This window comes from Neomonachus schauinslandi, chromosome 7 (assembly GCF_002201575.2).
Source record: "Neomonachus schauinslandi chromosome 7, ASM220157v2, whole genome shotgun sequence".
Lineage (NCBI taxonomy): Eukaryota > Metazoa > Chordata > Mammalia > Carnivora > Phocidae > Neomonachus > Neomonachus schauinslandi.
Genome location: NC_058409.1, coordinates 1,222,172 through 1,245,164, shown reverse-complemented (window position 1 = coordinate 1,245,164; position 22,993 = coordinate 1,222,172). Strand labels below are relative to the sequence as shown.

At 37.4% G+C, this 22,993-nt stretch overlaps 1 protein-coding gene across 1 annotated transcript; it reads left to right on the top strand.

The window, feature by feature from the left end:
- The first annotated feature begins 8,072 nt into the window (after positions 1 to 8,072).
- LOC123325301 (olfactory receptor 14A16-like) lies at positions 8,073 to 9,020 on the top strand. Its single transcript, XM_044917038.1, has one exon. It carries the CDS (start codon positions 8,073 to 8,075, stop codon positions 9,018 to 9,020), a length of 948 nt encoding a protein of 315 aa, XP_044772973.1.
- The last annotated feature ends 13,973 nt before the right edge of the window (positions 9,021 to 22,993 follow it).

The following is a 22,993-nucleotide window of genomic DNA, read 5'->3' as shown; positions in this document are numbered from 1 at the left end:
TCTTCGATCTCCTGTTGAGTTTGTAGGTGTTCAGAATGGTTTGATCCCTATCTAGCTGAATTCCTGGGACCAGACGAAATTTAGGCCTCCTACTCCTCCACCATCTTGCTCCCAAAAAAACTCTTTTCTGATTCCATACAAATTTTAGGATTCTTTGTTCCAGCACTTTGAAAAATGCCGTTGGTATTTTGATTGGAATGGCATTGAAAGTATGGATTTCTCTGGGTAGCATAGACATTTTAACAAAGTTTATTCTTCCGATCTATGAGCATGGAATGTTTTTGCAACTTTTTGTGTCTTCTTCAATTTCTTTCATGAGTGTTCTGTAGTTCCTAGGGTATAGCTGATTTACCTATTTGGTTAGGTTTATTCTATGGTATCTTATTGGTTTTGGTGCTATTGTAAATGGAATTGATTCTCTAATTTCTCTTTCTGCAGTTACATCGTTAGTGTATAAGAAAGCTACTGATTTCTGTGCATTGATTTTGTATCCTGCCACATTACTGAATTGCTATATGAGTTCTAATAATTTGGGGGGGAAGTCTTTTGGGTTTTCAACATAAACTATCACGTCATCTGTGGAAAGAGAGTTTGACTTCTTCTTTGCCATTTCGAATACATTTTATTTATTTTTGTTGTCTGATTGCTGTTTCTAGGACTTCTAGTACTATGTTGAACAATAGTGGCGAGAGTGGGAATCCTTGACATGTTCCTGATCTTAAGAGAAAGACTCTCAGCTTTTCCCCATTGAGGATGTTATTCGCTGTGGGTTTTTCATAGATGGATTTTATGAACTTGAGGAATGTTCCCTCTATCCCTACACTTTGAAGATTTTTAATCAGAAAGGATGCTGTATTTTGTCAAATGTTTTTTCTGCATCAATTGAGAGGACTATGTGGTTCTCGCTCCTATTATTAATGTGTTTTTTCACATTGACTGATTTGTGAACATTGAACCACCTTTGCATTCCAGGGATAAATTCCACTTTGTCATGGTGGATGATCCTTTTATTAATTTACTGCTCGATCCTATTAGCTAGGATTTTGTTGAGAATTTTGGCATCCATATTCATCAGGGATATTGGAATTTAATTCTCATTTTTGATGGGGTCTTTGCCTGGTTTGGGGATCAGGGTAATCCTGGCCTCACAGAATGAGTCTGGAAGCTTTCTTTCTGTTTCTGTTTTTTGAAACAGGTTCAGGAGAATATGTATTATTTCTTCTTTGAATGTTTGGTAGAATTCCCCAGGGAATCCATCAGGCCTTGGACTCTTGTTTTTTTGGAAGGCTTTTGATAACTGCTTCAAAGTCGTTACTGGTTACTGGTCTGTTCAGGTTATCAATTTCTTCCTGTTTCAGTCTTGGTAGTTTATAGGTTTCCACAAAGGCCTCCATTTCATCCAGGTTTCTTAATTTATTAGCATATAGTTGTTGATAGTAATTTCTGATAATTGTTTCTATTTCCTTGGTGATAGTTGTGATCTCTCCCCTTTCATTCATATTTTTATTTATTTGGGTCCTTTCTCTTTTCTTTTGGATAAGTCTAGTCAGTGGTTTATCGATCTCATTAATTCTTTCAAAGAACCAGCTTCTAGTTTTGTTGATGTGTTCTACTGTATTTCTGGTTTCTAATTCATTGATCTCTTCTCTAATCTTAATTTCCCTTCTCGTGTGTGGGTTAGGCTTAATTTGTTGTTAATTTTCCAGTTCTTTAAGGTGTAAGGATAGTGCATATTCAGGATTTTTCTATCTTTTTGAGTGAGGCTTGGATGGCTATGTATTTCCCCCTTAGGACCGACTTTGCCATCTCTTAGGTTTTGGACTGATGTAGTTTCATTCTCATTGGTTTCCATGAATTGTTTAATGTTTTCTTTGATTTCCTGGTTGACCCAAACATTCTTGAGCAGGGCAGTCTTTAGCTTCCAAGTGTTTGAGTTTCATCCAAACTTTTTCCTGTGATTGATTTCCAGTTTCAAAGAACTGTGGTCTGAGAATATGCAGGGAATAATCTGAATCTTTTCGTGTTGGTTGAGACCTGATTTGTGATCCAGTATGTGCTCTATTCTGGAGAAAGTTCCATGTGTGCTCGAGAAGAATGAGAATTCTATTGGTTTATGGTGGAATGTTTTGTTTTTTGTTTTTTGTTTTTTAAAGATTTTATTTATTTATTTGAGAGAGAGAATGAGATAGAGAGAGAGAGCATGAGAGGGGGGAGGGTCAGAGGGCGAAGCAGGCTCCCCGCTGAGCAGGGAGCCCGATGCGGGACTTGATCCCGGGACTCCAGGATCATGACCTGAGCTGAAGGCAGTGGCTTAACCAACTGAGCCACCCAGGCGCCCTGGTGGAATGTTTTGTGTATATCAATGAGTTCTATCTGGTCCAGTGTGTCATTCAAAGCTCTTGTTTCTTTGTTGATCTTCTGCTTAGATGATCTATCACTGAGAGTGGAGTCTTCTACTATTAAAGTATTATTATCATTTGATTCTTTATTTTGGTTAACAGTTGGCTTATGTAGTTGGCTGCTCCCATGTTGGAGGCAGAAATATTTACAGTTGTTAGATCTTCTTGTTAGATAAACCCTTTAAGAATGATATGGTTTCCTTCTGTGTCTCTAAGTAGTCTTTAGTTTAAAATCTAATTTGTCTTATATGAGAATTGCTACCCCAGCTTTTTTTTGAGGTCCCTTAACATGATAGATGTTTCTCCACACCCTCACTCTCAGTCTGGATGTATCTTTAGGTTCAAAATGAGTCTCTTGTAGACAGCATATGGATGAGTCCTATCTTTTTATCCAATCTGCAAGTCTGTGCCATTTTATGGGAGCATTTAGTCCATTCATATTGAGAATCATTATTGAAGGATATGATTTTACTGTCATCATGTTGCCTGTGAAGTCCTTGTTTCTATAGATTGTCTCTGTAAATTTTTGTTGTATATCACTCTTGGGGTCCTTCTCCTTTTATAGAACCCCCCTTAATATTTCTTGCAGGGCCGGCTTACTGGTCACATATTCTTTCAGTTTCTGCCGGTCGTGGAAGCTCTGCATCTCTCCATCCATTCTAAATGACAGCCTTGCCGGATAAAGTATTCTTGGCTGCATGTTCTTCCTATTTATTACCCTGAATATGTCTTGCCAGGCCTTTCTGGCTTGCCAGGTCTCTGTGGACAGCTCTGATGTTATTCTGATATTCCTCCCTCTGTATGTAAGGAATCTCTTCCCCCTAACTGCCCTTAAGATGGTTTCCTTGGTTCTAAGATTTGCGAGTTTTACTATTACATGCCGGGGTGTTGGCCTCTTTTCCTTGATCTTGGGAAGGGTCCTCTTTGCCTCTAGGATATGAATGTTTGTTTCATTCCCCAGATTAGGGAAGTTCTCAGCTACAATTTCCTCAAATATATCTTCTAGTCCTCTCTGTCTCTTCACCTCCTCAGGGATCCCAATAATTCTGACCTTGGAATGCTTCATGGTGTCATTTATTTCTTTAATTCTGTTTTCATGGATTTTAAGCTGTTTGTTCCAGGCCTCCTCCTATTCCTTCTTTTCTATCGGTTTGTCTTCTAGATCACTAATTCTTTCTTCTGCCTCATTTACCCTAGCTGTTAGAGTATCTATATTAGATTGGATCTCATTGATAGCATTTTTAAGTTGTGCCAGATCAGCTCTCATTTCTGCCCTTAGAGACTCTGTGTTGCCATTAATAGTTTTCTCCATTCTAGCTATTGTCTTCATAACTGTTGCTCTGAATTCTATTTTCAACATCTTGCTTATCTCCATATCCATTTGTTATGTGGCATAGGTCACAGTCTCTGAGTCTTTCTTATTTGGGGGGTTTCCTCCTCCTAGTCATTCTATTGAGCTGTGGTTGATGGAATGTAGAGTCCAAACTATTGACCACAACCCAAACAAAATGCACATGTTTTATTTGGACCTTACGGTTGTTGGTCTCTTGTTCTTCCAGCCTGTCTTCTGGGGGAGGGGCCTGCCACGCTGTTACTCAGACAACCCTGTTTGGGCAGAATTGCCCTGCCCCCTGTCGGGGGGGATAGGCTCAGTGAAAACTGGTTTGGGGGGGCTTTTGTTCTCTGGAGGCTTTCCTTGGCAGCTTTCCGCATCTCTTCCCAGAGTCAGAACAGAAGTTACTGTTTCCAAAACTCTGTCTCAGAGCAGAGATTGCCGTCTGTTCTTCAGTGAGCTCTCCAGGCCATATTGTCTCCTTTTCTCTCTGTGCTGCTAAAACCATAGCATCCTGGGTTGTGCACCACACAGCAGCACTCCCACCCCTTGCTTCCAGGTCCAGGCATGTCTCTGCCCCTTTTGCTTCTAAAACCACCAGCTCCTCCAGTTTGCACATGCACTCTCACAGTTCCATGTTTCAGTCTGGGGGCTTAACCCTAAAGTCCTTTGCTCACCACTACCTGTCCGCAAGTCTGTGCCCGGTCCCCAGCATGCTTTTGTGCTCCAATGGTGCAGGATTCCAGAAGCTCCCTCCCCTTTCCATTTATCTTCTGATATCTGCATACAGAATCAGGGCTCCCCACTTCTTACTTCAATACCAACCACCGGGGATATTCTGTTTGTAGAGATCCAGATATATCTTCTTATAGCTCAGGCTGATTTCATGGGTGTTCAGAGTGGTCTGGTACATATTCAGCTCAATTCAGGAAACCGGTTGAAATAGGGTCCCCTGCTCCTATGCCATCTTTACTTTCTTTTGTCTATTTAAAAATATATATTTATTTTTTTGACAGAGAGAGAGATAGGAACACAAGCAGGGGAGTGGGAGAGGGAGTAGCAAGCTTCCTGCGGAGCATGGAGCCCGAGGTGGGACTCAATCCCAGGACCTTGGGATCATGACCTGAGCCGAAGCAGATGCTTAATGATTGAGCCACCCAGACGCCATCCTTTAATCTTTAATGAGTGTTATCAAGAGAGAAATATCATCTGTCAGACCTTCTCTATATTCCAAGGTTTTTCCAAAATTTTCTTTATATATGCAGACTCCACACTTCTTGTTTTGTTGTTGTTGTTGTTGTAGGAAGTAAGATGTTATGCCTTCTATTGAACTTGCAAAGTGAGATAGTTCCTGGAAACCTCTCGTTTGCTTTCCCAGTTGTGGTGCTGAATGCCCAGGTTTATGTGCTTCATCCTAATCCCAGAGAATTGGGTCATCTTTCTGTACATACTAACTTGCTGTCTTCCAAAAGTCTCTCATTTTGCCCTCTGAGACATACACAGGGAAGTTGGCCATAAGGCAGGATGTGTGTATGCGGATGAGATGGGCAGAGCATAGATGGTGCCCATGGGCCACTTGAAGGATATACATGTGAGAAGTACCAACTGATTCATGTGTGTGTTTCATGGTGGAGTCTTTGAAGTGGTTAATAGGGTCTATCTTCTATTGATGCATTCTGAGCCTTTCTAACTCTTTTTTTTCAGCCTTTCCCAGTGGCTCATTTCTGGAAATCACTGCAGTATTCAAATGGGGTGAGATGTGGGTTTCTTTGGCAGTTTACCACATATGGGTACTTATTCACATTCTCTAACTTCGGAGATCTCTCTTGACAGTCATCTATGTTGTCATGGGGAAGCAGTGACATGGATAAATTGAAACTGCTCCTTTTTCCCTCTTCCATGCATGCAATCTTGGATATTTTGCTCTAACAGTGTGCTTGAATTTCTCTACTGGATTCCTGTGATCCAACAAAGGCATTCTTGTCTACAGGTTATAGTCAAATTTTGTGTTCTTTGTGGGTAAAATGATAAAAAAAAAAAAACTCTTATTCCATGATTTGTTAACATCACTCAAATTACACAAGTCTTAAAAATACATTGTGTATAATAGCCAAGGGATAAGTGGGAAGAATGACATTTTACTTAGTTAACTACTGTACAATATACACTGGTTAATTCTGAATTGAGAATCATTTTGATTTCTATGAAGAATCGTGAGTTTAGTTATGAAATTAAACATTTTTCAATTGTGACTGTATTGTATATGCTTTTGGAAAATATGATAAGTTAAAATAAGTATAAAAAAGCATAGTAAGATCTCATTTATGTTGATGTATATATTTTTTACATTTGTAAACACATAGGAAAATGCAAAAAATAATAAATACAGGAAAAATCTGATATTTTTCCCCAAGGGATAGAAAACAGGAGTAGAGATGAAAAAGGAAATTGAAGTTTCTCTATTATCTTATATCTTATCTATTTTATATGGTGTAAGGAATGGTATCCTGCTTATGACAAATATTTTTTAAAAATCAATATAAGTAAGTATGTGAGCACTGGGTGTTATACACAACTGATGAATCACTGAACCCTACATCAGAAACTAATGATGTACTATATGTTGGCTAACTGAATTTAAATTTTAAAAAACATAAAAAATATTTAAAAATCAAAGTAAGTAGCAAAATAAAAAGACACAGCTAATCACTTTTGTTCAGATATGAGATTATAAATTAAAATCAATCCATTACCTGACAATGTAAAGTTTCACAAAAGTTTTTAACAGTTTTGTTATTAATTAGGTCTCATGGCAGGTATCCCTACTGGGTAAAAAAAAAAAAATCCCAATGTGGACTTAATTCTTCACACTTGCATTTTCATGTCGTTTGTGATGACAACATGAGACAGCATAAAAACTCATGGTTAATGCAGGTGATTAGCTCTCATTCTAATTAGTCAATTGTAAACATGCACAAAAATGCAAGACCCATGTAAGTACACTTTGAACCTGTGCTTGCCAGTTGGAGAGCAGACTGCCTGCCATTCAGCAACACACTGGAAACAAGAGCAATAGCAATGTTTAAAAAGGAATTTTTATCCCATTGAACAAAAGGTCCAGCTTTTCAACTTTTCTTCCTATGTGAGAATGTGTCCTTTATTAGCCTAACTTTTATTGTTAAGTTTCACAGTGTTTTAAATAACTGACTCTCTCCTAAAATTAGGGAAACTCGATTTGCATTAGGTAAGAGAATTTCTTCCAAACCTCTATGCATCTTCTGTAACATTCCGAGTGTTATTCCAGTGCTCTTGATATGTTTAAGCATGTAAATTTACTTCACCTTCTTGCATTCCACTTCCCTTTAGGAAAATAAGGTATTTTAATTTTGATTAATTTTAAAATAGGTATTTTAATTTTGATTATTAGTTGCATAGTAGGCATGTGTCCTTATTGAAGGAAAATAACTAAATCATAATAAATAATACATAAATACTTCCAGGATTTTATTGGCTTTTAAAATAAAGTTCACATATCTTCTTAAAGCATTTATATAAATGTTAGTGATTATATTATAACCTTGATTCCATTGAAGTTGTACATTATTATCATATCATTGTCACAGAAAAAAAATACAAAGACAATTTTTAGTTCTACCCATCTCTTCTCCCCCATTTACCTATGCTATAATAGGATAGAGAAAAGTAGAGGAAGAAATAATCTCCCAGTTATTCATAGTAAGTCTTCAAATCATAAGAGAGACTTTTAACTATGAAAAACAAACTGAGGGTTGCTGGAAGGGAGGTGGGTGAGGGGATGTGCTTAATGGGTCATGGGTATTAAGGAGGGCACTTGTTGGGTAAGCACTGGGCATTGTATGTAAGTGAAGAATCATTAAATTATACTCCAGAAACTAATATTACACTATGTATTAACTAACTAGAATTTAAATAAAAACTTGAAACATTAAAAAACAAAAATACCAAGAACACAGGTCACATTGAACTAAATCAAATTTCTGAGAATAGGTAAACAAATTACTCTATTTTATTCCAAATTTCCCTGCTACTTTTTAATCTATTCCAGCAAAGTAAAATGAATATGTGAGGTAGTATTGGTCAGTTTTATGCATAAATTTTAGGCTATTACAAGAAAAAATATTCTAATCTGCTTTAATGATGATCTTAATATTTGTTTTCTACATGCATTGAAGAAATTATAGTTTCCAAGATATGCTTTACCCCAGGAATAACTTCACAATCAGTGAATAACAGAACCAATGAAAAGAGACAGATTCTGAAGATTCAAGAAAATTTTTCTTGTTTCAAAAAAAAAAATCATCATGCCTGAGAAATTAACCAATGTGACCCTAATAACAACATTCTTGCTCATGGGATTCCCTGAGGATCAGGTGCTACAGAGACTTTATGCTGCTTTCTTCTCCCTGGTTTACCTGGCGGCGCTGATGGGGAACCTCCTCATTATCACCCTCACCACCATTGACCAGCATCTCCAAACCCCCATGTACTTCTTCCTGAAAAATTTGTCTTTGATTGATATCTGTTACATCTCTGTCACTGTCCCCAAATCCGTCATGAACTCTCTGACCAACAGCCATTCCATCTCCTTCGTGGGATGTGCCTCACAGGTTTTCCTTGTTGTTTTCTTTGCTGGCGCAGAGTTTGCCCTCCTTCTGGTGATGTCCTATGATCGCTATGCAGCCATCTGCTGTCCTCTGCACTATGAGGCCATCATGAATAGAGGTGCGTGTGTGCAGATGGTGAGAGCATCATGGTTCAGTGGGTGTGTCTATGGATCCATCCATGTAGCAGGCACATTTTCTGTCCATTTCTGTGGTTCCAACATAGTGCATCAATTCTTCTGTGACATTCCATCATTGCTCACGCTTGCTTGTTCTGGGGAGCAGATTCTAGAATATGTGTTTATCATTGTTAGTTTTTGTTTTGTTTTTGTGTGTTTTACTCTCATGGTTGCTTCCTATGTTTATATTGTGTCCATTGTCCTAAGAATCCCGTCTTCACAAGGCAGGTTTAAAACCTTCTCCACCTGCATGCCCCATCTCACTGTGGTAACCTTGTTCCTCTCTTCTGGATTTATTGCATATTTAGGTTTAAACTCAAAATCCCCATCATCACTGAACCTCTTTATGCATGTATTATATTCTCTGTTACCTCCCAGCCTGAATCCTATTATTTACAGCCTGAGAAACAGGGATATGAAGGTGGCCCTTGGAAACATTTTTGGTGAAAAAATGACACCAACTATATAAGTGCTCATAATATCAATGACTCTGATATCTACTAATGTGCATCAAGTTTTTGGTTTATACAAGTAATTTGATAATCACAAGTAAAATAGTTTCAAATACAAATACACATAATTTCAAAGTATTTTGTCTATACAAATTGCTGTGTTGTTATTAGATACCTACTGTATCATTGGTGCTGCTCCATAGGATGCTACATTTATATGGTGAGATGGGTCTGGATGTAGTGGAGTGTCTTGCATATACAAATGCTATCCACTCACTCATTCATCCTCTCCCTGGGATAATCCCTTCTCCAAAGTACCAGTCACATACTGGTGAGGGAATCGCCCACATCTTGATAAAGTGCTGTGCAGGCTGAGTATGAAGATACCTTGGAAATAGGTTTCCTGATGGCAGAGTTTAACTACCATGGAGAAGCCAGCAGCTCTGGATCAACAAAATCTGTGTTGATGTCTTTTGATCATGTTTTATTTAAGACAAAAATGCTTTGACAATCTGTGAAGCTTTCACTTGATCTGTATATCTGACAAAAAATCTGCATTGGTAATTCAGGCCCTCACTTTCTTAAGAGCTCTGAAACAATTAAATGTCCTAAAAAACAGTGAAGGTAGGATAGGCATTGTGGGTTCTGAAGAATTGTCAACAAGTCTGCTCAAAATCAATTGTAATTTTCCTAGCCTCATATTTGTCACATAGTACTGGAGACATGTTTCTTTTTAATATGATGTTAAACATCATTAGAAACACTATTTGTAAAGTTTATCCACAGAAAAAAATTGATTATACAACTTAGTTATAATGATGTCAAAGTATATTGTGTATCAGAATCAGATATACTGTTTGTAAAATAATTTTCCCCTTCATATAAAGATCAGATGTATCAAAATCATGGTTATAAAGACTATAAGTTTTTAATAAGCAAGATAATAGAGAGTTTACACATTCTAAGGTTTCACTATTCGTCCTATGTATACAAGGATACAAATGTCAGTCAGTCTAGAAGGAAAGCCATAGAATATGTAAATGAGAAGCTGTGACAATTTTTTTAAAGGAATGGTATGGAATATATTTGTGGACAGTTTAGACAAAATTTACAAGAGATATATGTGGAATAAACTGAACCAATTCAAAGGCTATTGCTCCAAATTAGGAACTAAATGAGTCAGTTACAATAAGAATAGATGGTGATTTGGATAAAATTCCAAATATTAAATGATAATGTTGGGCAAGAAATAATCAAATTCCTAAAAAATGCTAATCTATGCATGATCATGTTATTTATTTTTTTAAGATTTTTATTTATTTGTCAGAGAGAGAGAGAGAGAACACAAGCAGGGGCAACAGTAGGCATAGGGAGAAGAAGCCTCCCTGCTGAGCAAGGAGGCTGAAGCGGGACTGGATCCCAGGTCCCTGGGATTGTGACCTGAGCTGAAGACAGACACTTAACTGACTGAGTCACCCAGGCATCCCTGATCATGCTATTTATAAAATAAATTTATACTAATGTATAAAATAATTGTATAAATTTAAACAAAATCATATTCTTAAATACACTAGCATGCATCAAATGAAGTAAATACACTTGCATACAGAATTTATATCATTAATGAAAATGAGAAAGCATAAATATAGGAAGAATAGTAAAGTAAGCTTGATTCATCATGAAAAAATCAATCTTATTAGGTGTCTAAAATATACCAGATCACTTGGTTCAAATTTCAGACTGAATACAACTAAACAGAATTCCTTTAAATATTTTCTGATATATTTGGTCAATTTTTTTTTAAGATAGAATTCTTTTTGGACTTACTGTGCTAATAGTTCTTTCTTTTCTCTTTCATAGAAATAAACGTTGGTTTTTATTGTAGGCTGTGCTTTTTGTCATAAAGTTGATCATTTTTTGTTTGAAAATATTATTTTAAACAGAGAGTTTTATTATTTCCTTTTTCTATTGTGAAAGCATCTTGTAGTTTGGGTGCACAAAACTTGGTATTATTATTTACTTTGTCAAAGAATTGTGCTGTTTAGTTTTTACTTTTTTAATGTGAACAAGCATATACTAATTTGTTTACAATATACAAAGACACACACAAGATTTCCTCATCCTCTGCTAAAATGTAACTATATTGGCTTTTTTCCAATTTACTGAGATATAATTATAAATAGCATTGTATAAGTTTAGGGTGTGCAACATATTGATTTAAAATTGTAATTTTATATTAAATATTCATTAAATTTAAATTAAAATTATATATTGTGATATGATTACTAAGATGGATTTAGCTAGCACTTCATCACATCACATAATTACTATTATTTGACATGATAGAAATATAAAGGAACTACTTCCTTAAATTGCAAGATAAACATAGAGTACTGTTAAATTTACACAAAATACTGAGCATTAGATCAAAAGAGATAGGAACTGTGGGTGAGGATGTGAAAAATAGAGAACATTTGTACACTGTTAGGATATTAATTAGTACAGCTACAATAAAAATCACTTTCCAGGAGTCAGTGTTTGGAGGATCCCTCCACCTTCTGTTTATCTTCCAATATCTGTCCACAGATTCACAACTCTATGCATCCTACCTTGCAAAAAGCAGTCACTTTTCTGCTTGTAGAGTTCCAGATATATATTCTTACATCTCAGGATGATTTTGTGATGTTCAAATGGTTTGAGAGATATCCAGTTCAAATTCCTTGTTTAACGCAGGAAACAACACTAACTCCACCTTGGTGGTGTCTCAGATCTAGATCTTCAATTTTGAGAAGATTTTGTCTCAATACATTAATCTACTGATATAAAATGTGGGATTGGTTTTTCAATTTTTAAAATATTCAGTTATAAGGATTATTTGACAGCATTAACATTTTAACATTTCCAACCTTATAAATTTTGAATCTCTAACTTTTCAAGACAGTTTTTTTTCCATGAAGAGCAGATTGATGCATACCCATTTGAGCAATCATTACTTTTTTGAGACTGAATATACAAACAATGGCCAGATCATAGATGACAAAAGAACTCTGACACCCAACCTTTGAATGAACCTGCCAAAGAAGTCAAATCACAACCCCTGTAGCAATCAGCACAAAGCAGTCAGAACTTGGTCTGTAATTGCCAGTTTCCAAACTGTTATTCCTATGTTCAACTCAGAACCAACTAGAGAAAGTCCAACATGCTTCCCAGACCAATTACATAGAATGCCTCCCTTCTAGTTAGTCACATCCAGCTTCCCCATGTCAACAACTTCTGATCAGGGCACACCTGTGCCTCCCTACCTTCTCTTTCCTTCCTTCTCTTGTCCCTTCCTTTAATTCTGAGTGTCCCTTTCCTCCCCAACCCTCCCCATTCCTTCTCTTCTCTTCTTATACATGCAAAAACATTTCACTCTTTATTACACCCTTTGTGATATCTTCACAGGTTTATTGCAACAGTATTAACAATAGCCAAGATATAGAAGCAACACAAGTGTCCGTCAATAGATTAATGGATAAAGAAGAAGTTATATATATCTATGTTTTTCACCTCCCATCCACCTGATTTTAAAAATCTGGGTTTTATTTTTTGTTTGTCTACCTTCTTGGTTTCTCTCTTTTCATTTGTCTTTTTTTTTTTTCATTCAATTAGACAAAGTATAGTACATCATTGGTTTTTGATATAATATTCAATATTCATTAGTTGAATATAACACCCAGTGCTCATCATATCACGTGCCCTCATTTCCCATCACCGAGTTACCCCATCCCCCCACCCACCTCGCTTTCCGCAACCCTCAGTATGTTTCCCGGAGTCAAGAGTCTCATGTGGTTTGTTTCCCTCAATGATTTCTTCCCATTCAGTTCTCCCCTCCCTCCTCCTATTGTCCTCTACACTATTCCTTATGTTCCACATATGAATGAAACCATGTTTGTTTGGTTTCTTAACTTCCTCTATGAGTGAAATCATAGGGTATCTGTCTAACTTATTTCAGTTAATATTATAATCTGTAGGTCCATATATGTTGCTGCAAATGGAACAATCTCATTCTTTTTTTTATGTCTGTGTAATATATAGAATCTGCTTTATCTAGACCTGAAGCACATTTGTCACATAACAGCTAGGCATTGTCACAAAAATACACAAATAGATCACTTCAACAGTATAGAGAGCCCAGAAATAAACTCATGCTTATATGTTTAAGTGATCAATCTAAGAGAATGGAGGGAAGAATATACAGTGGGAAAAAATACAGTCTCTTCAATAGTGGTGCTAGGAAACCTGGACACCTACATGCAAAAGAAAGAAGGAAAGCAAGAAAGCAAGAAAGCAAAGAAAGGAAAGGAAAGGAAAGGAAAGGAGAGGAGAGGAAAGGAAAGGAAAGGAAAGGAAAGGAAAGGAAAGGAAAGGAAAGGAAAGGAAAGGAAAGGAAAGGAAAGGAAAGGAAAGGAAAGAAAGAAAGGAAAGAAAGGAAAGGGAAGGAGAAAGGAAAGGGAAGGAAAAAGGAATACAACAGGACCATTATCATAAATAGTGCTGCAATAAATGTAGTAGTCCACATATCTATTCAAATTACTGTTTTTGTTTTCTTTGGTAGGTACCAATAGTGAAATTACTGGGTCATAGGAATTCTTTATTTTAATTTTTTGAGAAGCCTCCATATTGTTGTCTACAGTGGCTGCACCAATTTTGTACTCCCATCTGCTTAAAAAAAAGTCTATATATGTATGTGTGTGTATGTGTGTCTATATATTGCCATGTAGACACTTGTGCAAACGGATGGACCTAGAGGGTATCATGGTAAGTAGAATAAGTCAGACAAAGACAAATGCCATGTGATTTCTCTTATCTGTGTAATTTTAAAGCAGAAAAAATGAACAAACAAACAAAAAAGCATAAACAGACCCATAAATACAGAAACCCAACTAATGGTTTTCAGAGAGGAGGTGCAGATGAGCAAAATGGGTGCTGAGTAGTGGGAGATACAGGCCCCAGGTATGGCATGAAGAGATCATGGGGATAGAAACTACAGCATAGGGTATATAGTCAATGGTATTGTTATATTGTATAATGACAAATGGTTGCTACACTTGTGGTGAGTATATCATAACATATAGACTCGTGGAATCACCTTAAACTAATGCAACATTGTGTGCTAAGTATTAAAAAAAAAAAAAGTAAGGAAAGGGAGCAGTTGGGTGGCTCAGTTGGTTAAGTGTCTGCCTTTGACTCAGGTCATGATCCAGGGTCCTGGGATTGAGTCCCACATCAGGCTCCCTGCTCAGGGGGAGCCTACTTTTCCTTCTTCCTCTGATATTCCCCCTACTTGTGCTCTCTGGCTCTATCTCTCCTTCCAATAAATAAATAAAATCTTAAAAAAGAAAGTAAGAAAAGTGTCTCTGTCTCCTATTCTCTGTGGGAGCACAGAATATTGACTCTGATAATTGCCAACAAACATACACAACCAGCTTACAGTTAACACCATGTAACAGAATTCAAATGACCAACCTTTTATACCTTTTCGATTCTCTGACACTACTGAACCCAAACACTCTGCACTCCCTTGTTCTCTTTTTAAAACTCCACATCCCTTCCAGAGAAATCAGAAGAGAGCTCAGCATTATCCCTACAGACTCTAGTTATTGAATAAAATCTGTTTTCAAATGTTAACTAAAGTCCAGCTGTGGTTATCTTTGACACTATTTATTTACACTTTCTTTAATCACTTTAATCACTGTATTGACATTATCAGCCTACAGACTCTTCACATGTGTATTGATTATATGTCTGATTCTTTCATGTCTTTCAGCATGATTTAAAATGGTATAGTCTTTTCAGTTTTAACATATTTGGGTTCATTTTTAATACATACATAATTGGGACACTAGGTGGCTCAGTCAGTTAAGTATCTGACTCTTGATTTTTGCTCAGGTCATATCAGGGGTCCTGAGATCGAGCCTCATGTCAATATCTGAGCTCATTGGGACATCTGCTTGGGGAGTCTTTCTCCCTCTCCATCTCCCTCTGACCCTCCCTCAACCATTCTCTATCTTTCTCAAAAAAAAAATAAATAAATCTTTAAAAACTACATACACAAAATGTTGTCTTTTGATATTCATGTGGTGATATATCTATCTATCATCTATCTTTCTATATCTATCTTTCTCTCTATATATATATCTTTCTCTATATATCTTTCTTTTTTCTTTTTTTTTAAGATTTTATTTATTCATTTGAGACACAGAGATGCAGAGAGAGAGAGAGAAAGCACGAGCAGGGAGAGAGGCAGAGGGAGAGGGAGAAGCAGGCTCCTCACTGAGCCAGGAGCCCGATGTGGGGCTCGATCCCAGGACCCCGGGATTATGACCTGAGCTGAAGGCAGACGCTTAACCATCTGAGCCACCCAGGGGCCCCTCTATATATCTTTCTATATAAATATATATATATTATATAACCTGGGGTTTTTTATATGGACAATAACGCAAGAATTGGTGCGCTGGGTGGCTCAGTCCTACACAGGCCCAGTCAATGTTTTAGGTAGAAATCAGTTCTCTAAATTTAAAGGGTTAATATATTTTGCCTCCAGTGGAGACCTCACCTTAAAATTCCCTGACGAACATGAGCCTGATCTTTTATACTCCTTATGATCTACTCTTGATATAGAAGAGGGATGATAATGACAAGAGTCCCCTAATATAATTAGGAACCCAAAATCTATGCTCTACTGCTAATATTGGCATTGGGAAGATGAAAAAAAAAATGCAGAGCCTATAACAATTCAGAGAGACACAACTAAATCTCTTCATCAATTGCCTAAGTAACCATTAAAGCCTAAAGCCACAGAAGACCTTACACCAAAAGTAAAAGACCTAATTATCCAGGGACTAATCATTCCCTTTACCAAATCCAGTAACATACTGATTTCACTGGTTCAAAAACTTAATGGCAGAAATGGTGATTTTTCCTGGACTTGTAGAGTTATTAACAGATAATGATTTCCTGTTTCCAAGTTGTTCCAAATCCAAACATGCTTTTGTCAAACGTTCAACCAGACACAAAATGGATCACTGCTGTAAACTTAAGTTCAGCTTTCTTCAGCACCTCTGTACATCCCAAGAGCCAATATGTACATATATTCACTTGAGAAAATCAACAATATACCTGGACAGTCATGTCGCAAAGTTCACTGAAGTCCCTTCTTATTTCTTCCAAGTATTCCACCAAGATTTAGCCACCTTCCAGTATCCTGGAAAATCAACACTTTTATAGTATGTGGGTAACATCCTGCTGTAATCAGTTACTAAAAAAGGCATTCATAAAAAGCTTCCATTCATTTGCTGCAACAGTTAGGTTAAAAAGGACATAGGGTGCCTGGGTGGCTCAGTTGGTTAAGCGACTGCCTTCAGCTCAGGTCATGATCCCAGGGTCCTGGGATCGAGTCCCGCATCGGGCTCCCTGCTCTGCGGGGAGCCTGCTTCTCCCTCTCCCACTCCCCCTGCTTGTGTTCCCTCTCTCGCTGTGTCTCTCTCTGTCAAATAAATAAATAAAATCTTTAAAAAAAATAAAAATAAAAAAAATAAAAATAAAAAGGACATAAAGTCCCTAAAGAACTATTCCAACTATGTCTAGATACTGTTAGCACTTAGGTTATAATCTAAGCACTGAAGGAATCCACTTATCTCCAGAAAGAATTATGGGGATCCAAGAATTCACTAGGCCCCCAACTAAATGACAGTTTTATGGATTCTTAGGCCTGGCTGGATGTTGCAGACTCTGGAGTATTCGACTATTTCCTAGTTTTTCTCTATTGCCGTCCCCATTCTATGTACTTATTAATATTTCAGTCCCTGGATACCCTCCTTGGGAAAATAAACACAAGCAGACCTTATAAGACTAAAACAAGCACTGCAAGAACTGCCTGCTCTAGGGCTAGCTAACTATTCTACCTATCAACTTATTTCCACAAGAAAGAGATAATCAAGCACTGAATGTGCTTACACAAGAAAAACGAAATAAACAGAGGTCTACTGCTTATTATAGCACACAATTTAATTCAGTTGACTGACCCCATTGCTTTAAGGCTATAGCTTTAGTGACAAAATTAGTAGCAGCTTTCACAGATTTAACCCAAGGAAATGAGTTTTATTACAAACTTGACATAATGTCCTAAGTCTTCTGAAAGCTGAACTGACTCAACATTTCTGATAGCAGAATAAACTCTTCTGAGATTCTTCTGCTTTCACAAAAAAATTTACATATTTCACTATTCTTAATCCTGCTACCTTATTACTCTTATCTATGAAAGTGAGCCCCATAAGGGTGAGATAATAGTATTTCCTTTCACGGCACCATGCCCTGATTTATAAGACACCCCCTTTGATCTGATCTAGATCGGTTTGAAGTGTCATTCAGTAAAGATGGGGGGAAAAAAGCAACTTCTAAGCTGACTATGCTGTAACTACCCAATATTCACTACTTGGGAGGGGAATTATCCCACAACACTGAGCTAAATCAATCCAGCAAAAGAACTCCATGCTCTTACCAGAACATGCCATTTATCAGAAGGACAGACTGTTGTCACCTACACTGACACCTGGTGTGCATTTGGGTTGTCCACAGTATGGGGATGTTGTAGAAACAAATGGGTTTTCTTATGTCCGCTAGGACCCAAGTTAGAAATGAAAACAAGTAAATGATCTCCTGTTACTCTTTTACTTTGCAAAATTATTGTTAACAAAACAGATTTTCACCAAAAAGACTGAACCTGAGTATCAGGGAGATGCCTTGGCTGACTTTTATGCAAATGATTTATACAGAATCTACAAAGATTGGGCCACGTGTGGATTTTGCTTTTACCAAAATGACCCCTTGGTACCAACTTTTGCCATCAAGATGTCCTTGCAACACGGCAATAGTATTCTCTGGATTCAGAGTCATGATGTACAAACAGTGGTTTTAAATAGTCAGGGCTGTGGAAATGCAATATGGCCACTTGGTTTCTGGCAAACTCCATCTTTTACTTTTTGCACTCCTTCACTCACCATAGATGATTCAAATTGTAAATAAACACTGATGGGGAGACCTCTATAAAATTGTGAAAACAGTTTACAACTAATGTCTATTTTGTTAGGACCATAATCTTTGGGGGAAAAAAATACTTTCATTCCCAGAGCCTCACACCTCCTTCCATTGAGAACTATGCAACCTGTAGTTGGATTTAATTCAACTGCCACTTACTATGTGTTATCCATATGTTCTTATTATTGTATTTATGCTCCTCATGTAGCTTAAAGATCTCTTCTACGTCCAGCTGATGCTCTCACAGTAGTAAAGCTCTTGTTAGAAAATGTGTTTTCCAGGGTGGTTGTGTGTCTGAATGTGTCTCAGAGTCTTGAGATCAAGCCCCACATTGGGCTCTTTGCTCAATGGTGAGTCTCCTTAAGCTTCTCCCTCTCTCTCTGCCCCTCCACCCATCTGTGTTCTCTTTCTATATCTCTTTTTAAAATAAATGAATATCATCTTAAAAAAAATAAATGTGTTTCCCTCTTGGGGTATACTCTCCAAGATCTCCATTGATCAGGACACACACTTCACTGAACAAATCATACTAGGCTTAATAAAAGTTTTGCAAACATCTTGGAATTTTCCCTGTTTTTATCACACTCAATCATCAGGCAATTTCAAGAGACAAAGGTTGTCTTCAAACTTAAGATATCTAAACTTGCTGAAACTACTGGACTCGCTTGGCCTAAGGCATTGTCTTTGGTCTTGCTGAATGTTCACAGTACCCCTTTTGGAAAACACAAACTCAGTCCACATGTGATCATCACCAGTAGACCAGTGTCTATTTGTATAAAAGTATCTGCCGTTCCCGATTTAACTTATGCTAATAAACCAGCTACAGTTTGTCCTTAATATCTTATGTTAAAACCTATAAACCACAGGTTAAATATGCTTTCTCATATCCCAGTTCAAAAGAACCTGTAGTCACTGCCTAGAGTGTGGTTACTAGGTATTCTGGAAATGTCATCAGAGGGAGACTGTCCTTGATATCCTGCTGGAAAGGATCTTTCCAAAGATCCCTGACCCATGACACTGCTGCAAAACTAGAAGGTATTGAGATTTCATTAAACATTTCACAGCACACACACACACACAAATCCACCTGACATATGGTCCTGTCCAGTGGTAGAGATTTTTGATCAAATTGATGAGGAAGAAAACCAGCTGACTTTCATGCAGATTGTTTCCAAAGAAGATGCCAATCAAGACTTCATAAAAACTATGACAGCCTTATTTCTTCTCTTTCATTCATTTAGGCTGACAATGACTTGGAAAGATAATGTCACCTCTATCTCCCAAACCATCATTAAGAGGGGAAATCTTTCAGAAAATTAGATTTGTCATCAAAAACTCATATCGACATATTATGCTAAGACCACTTGGTCCACTCTGTGGGTAGTTTTCTTTTATTCCCAATTTTGCCATAAATCCCAAACAATGGAATGGGAGCATTATGTCATTTTTCATTTTTTTTAAATTTTATTATGTTATGTTAGTCACCATACAATACATCACTACATTTGATGTAGTGATCCATGATTCATTGTTTTCGTATAACACACAGTGCTCCATGCAGTACGTGCCCTCCTTACTACCCATCACTGGGCTAACCCATCCCACCAACCCCCTCCCTTCTAAAACCCTCAGATTGTTTCTCAGAGTCCATAGTCGCTCATGGTTCCTCTCTCGCTCCGATTTCCCCCCGTTCATTTTTCCTTTTCTTCTCCTAAAATCCTCCATGCTATTCCTTATGTTCCACAAATAAGTGAAATCATATGATAATTGACTTTCTCTGCTTGACTAATTTCACTTAGCATAATCTCCTCCAGTCCCATCCATGTTGATGTAAAAGTTGGGTATTCATCCGTTCTGATGGCTGAGTAATATTCTATTGTATATATGGACCATATCTTCTTTATCCATTCATCTGTTGAAGGACATCTCGGCTCTTTCCACAGTTTGGCTATTGCGGACATTGCCGCTATGAACATTGGGGTGCATATGGCCCTTCTTTTCACTACATCTGTGTCTTTGGGGTAAATACCCAAGAGTACAATTGCTGGGACATAGGGTACTCCTATTTTTAATTTTTTGAGGCACCTCCACACTGTTTTCCAAAGTGGCTGTACCAACTTACATTCCCACCAACAGTGTAAGAGGGTCCCCCTTTCTCCACAACCTCTCCAACATTTGTTGTTTCTTGTCCTATCAATTTTTGCCATTCTAACTGCTGTAAGGTGGTATCTCAATTTGATTTGATTTGAATTTCCCTGATGGCTAATGATGATGAACATTTCTTCATGTGTCTGTTAGCCATTTCTATGTCTTCTTTGGAGAAGTGTCTGTTCATGTCTTCTGACCATTTTTTGACTTGATTATTTGTTTTTTGGGTGTTGACTTTGAGAAGTTCTTTATAGATCTTGGATACCAGTCCTTTATCTGTAATGTAATTTGCAAAGATCTTCTCCCATTCTGTGGGCTGCTTCTTTGTTTTGTTGACTGTTTCCTTTGCTGTGCAGAAGATTTTCTCATGACGAAGTCCCAAAAGTTCATTTTTGCTTTTGTTTCATTAGCTTTTGGAGATGCATCTTGAAAGAAGTTGCTGTGGCTGATGTCAAATAAGTTACTGTCCATGTTCTCCTCTAGGATTTTTTTTTCTTATCAATATTTTATTTTATTTTATTATTTTTTTTTAAATTTTATTATGTTGGTCACCATACAATACATCATTAGTTTTTGATGTAGTGATCCATGATCCATTGTTTTCGTATAACACCCAGTGCTCCATGCAGTACGTGCCCTCCTTAATACCCATCACCAGGCTAACCAATCCCCTCTCACCCCTACCTCTAAAACCCTGTTTGTTTCTCAGAGTCCATAGTCTCTCATGGTTCGTCTCCCCCTCCGATTTCCCCCCCTTCATTTTTCCCTTCCTTCTCCTAATGTCCTCCATGTTATTCCTTATGTTCCACAGATAAGTGAAACCATATGATAATTGACTTTCTCTGCTTGACTTATTTCACTTAGCATAATCTCCTCCAGTCCCATCCATGTTGATGTAAAAGTTGGGTATTCATCCTTTCTGATGGCTGAGTAATATTCCATTGTGTATATGGGCCACATCTTCTTTATCCATTCATCTGTTGAAGGGCATCTCGGCTCTTTCCACAGTTTGGCTATTGCGGACATTGCTGCTGTGAACATTAGGGTGCATATGGCCCTTCTTTTCACTACATCTGTGTCTTTGGGGTAAATACCCAGGGGTGCATTTGCTGGGTCATAGGGTAGCTCTATTTTAAAATTTCTGAGGAACCTGCACACTGTTTTCCAAAGTGGCTGTACCAACTTCCATTCCCAACAGTGTAAGAGGGTTCCCCTTTCTCCACAACCTCTCCAACATTTGTTGTTTCTTTCCCTGTCCACTTTTGCCATTCTAACTGGTGTAAAGTGGTATCTCAGTGTGGTTTTGATTTGGATATCCCTGATGGCTAATGATGATGAACATTTTTTCATGTGTCTGTTAGCCATTTGTATGTCTTCTTCAGAGAAGTGTCAGTTCATCTCTTCTGCCCACTTTTTGACTTGATTATTTGTTTTTTGGGTGTTGAGTTTGAGAAGTTCTTTATAGATTTTGGATACCAGCCCTTTATCTGTAGTGTCATTTGCAAAGATCTTCTCCCATTCTGTGGGTTGCCTTTTTGTTTTGTTGACTGTTTCCTTTGCTGTGCAGAAGTTTTTTATCTTGATGAAGTCCCAAAAGTTCATTTTTGCTTTTGTTTCACTAGCTTTTGGAGATGTATCTTGAAAGAAGTTGTTTTGGGCGATGTCAAAGAGGTTACTGCCTATGTTCTCTAGGATTTTGATGGATTCCTGTCTCACATTGAGGTCTTTCATCCACTTTGACGTTATCTTTGTGAATGGTGTTAGAGAATGGTCGAGTTTCATTCTTTAGCAGGATCCAACAATACATTAAAAGGATCATCCACTACGACCAACTGGGCTTTATCCCCGGGATGCAAGGTGGCTCAACATTCACAAATCAATCAATGTGATAGAACACTTTAATAAGAGGAGGGAGAAGAACCATATGATCCTCTCAATTGATGCAGAAAAAGCATTTGACAAAATACAGCAGCCTTTCCTGATTAAAACTGTTCAGAGTATAGGGATAGAGGGAACATTCCTCAAGTTCATAAAATCCATCTATGAAAAACCCACAGTGAAAATCATCTTCAATGGGAAAAGCTGAGAGCCTTTCCCTTAAGATCAGGAACACGTCAAGGGTGCCCACTCTCACCATTGTTGTTCAACATAGTACTAAAATCCTAGCAACAGCAATCAGACAACAAAAAGAAATAAAAGGTATTCAACTTGGCAAAGAAGAAGTCAAGCTCTCTCTTTTCGCAGACGACATGATACTTTATGTGGAAAACCCAAAAGACTCCACCCCCAAATTACTAGAACTCATCCAGCAATTCAGTAATGTAGCAGGATACAAAATCAATGCACAGAAATCAGTTGCTTTCTTATACACTAACAACACAACTGTAGAAAGAGAAATTAAAGAAATGATTCCATTTACAATGGCACCAAAAACCATAAGATACCTTGGAATAAACCTAACCAAAGAGGTAAAGGATCTATACTCTAGGAACTACAGAACACTCATTAAAGAAATTGAAGAAGACACAAAAAGATGGAAAAATATTCCATGCTCATGGATCGGAAGAATAAACATTGTTAAAATGTCTATGCTACCCAGAGCAATCTATACCTTCAATGCCATCCTGATCAAAATTCCAATGACATTTTTCAAAGTGCTGGAACAAACAATCCTAAAATTTGTATGGAATCAGAAAAGACCCCAAATCGCCAAGGAAATGTTGAAAAAGAAAAACAAAGCTGGGGGCATCACGTTGCCCAATTT

What these genes read in the sequence shown, in the direction of transcription:
- LOC123325301 (XM_044917038.1), top strand. Translation starts at nt 8,073, where the DNA reads ATGCCTGAGAAATTAACCAATGTGACCCTAATAACAACATTCTTGCTC.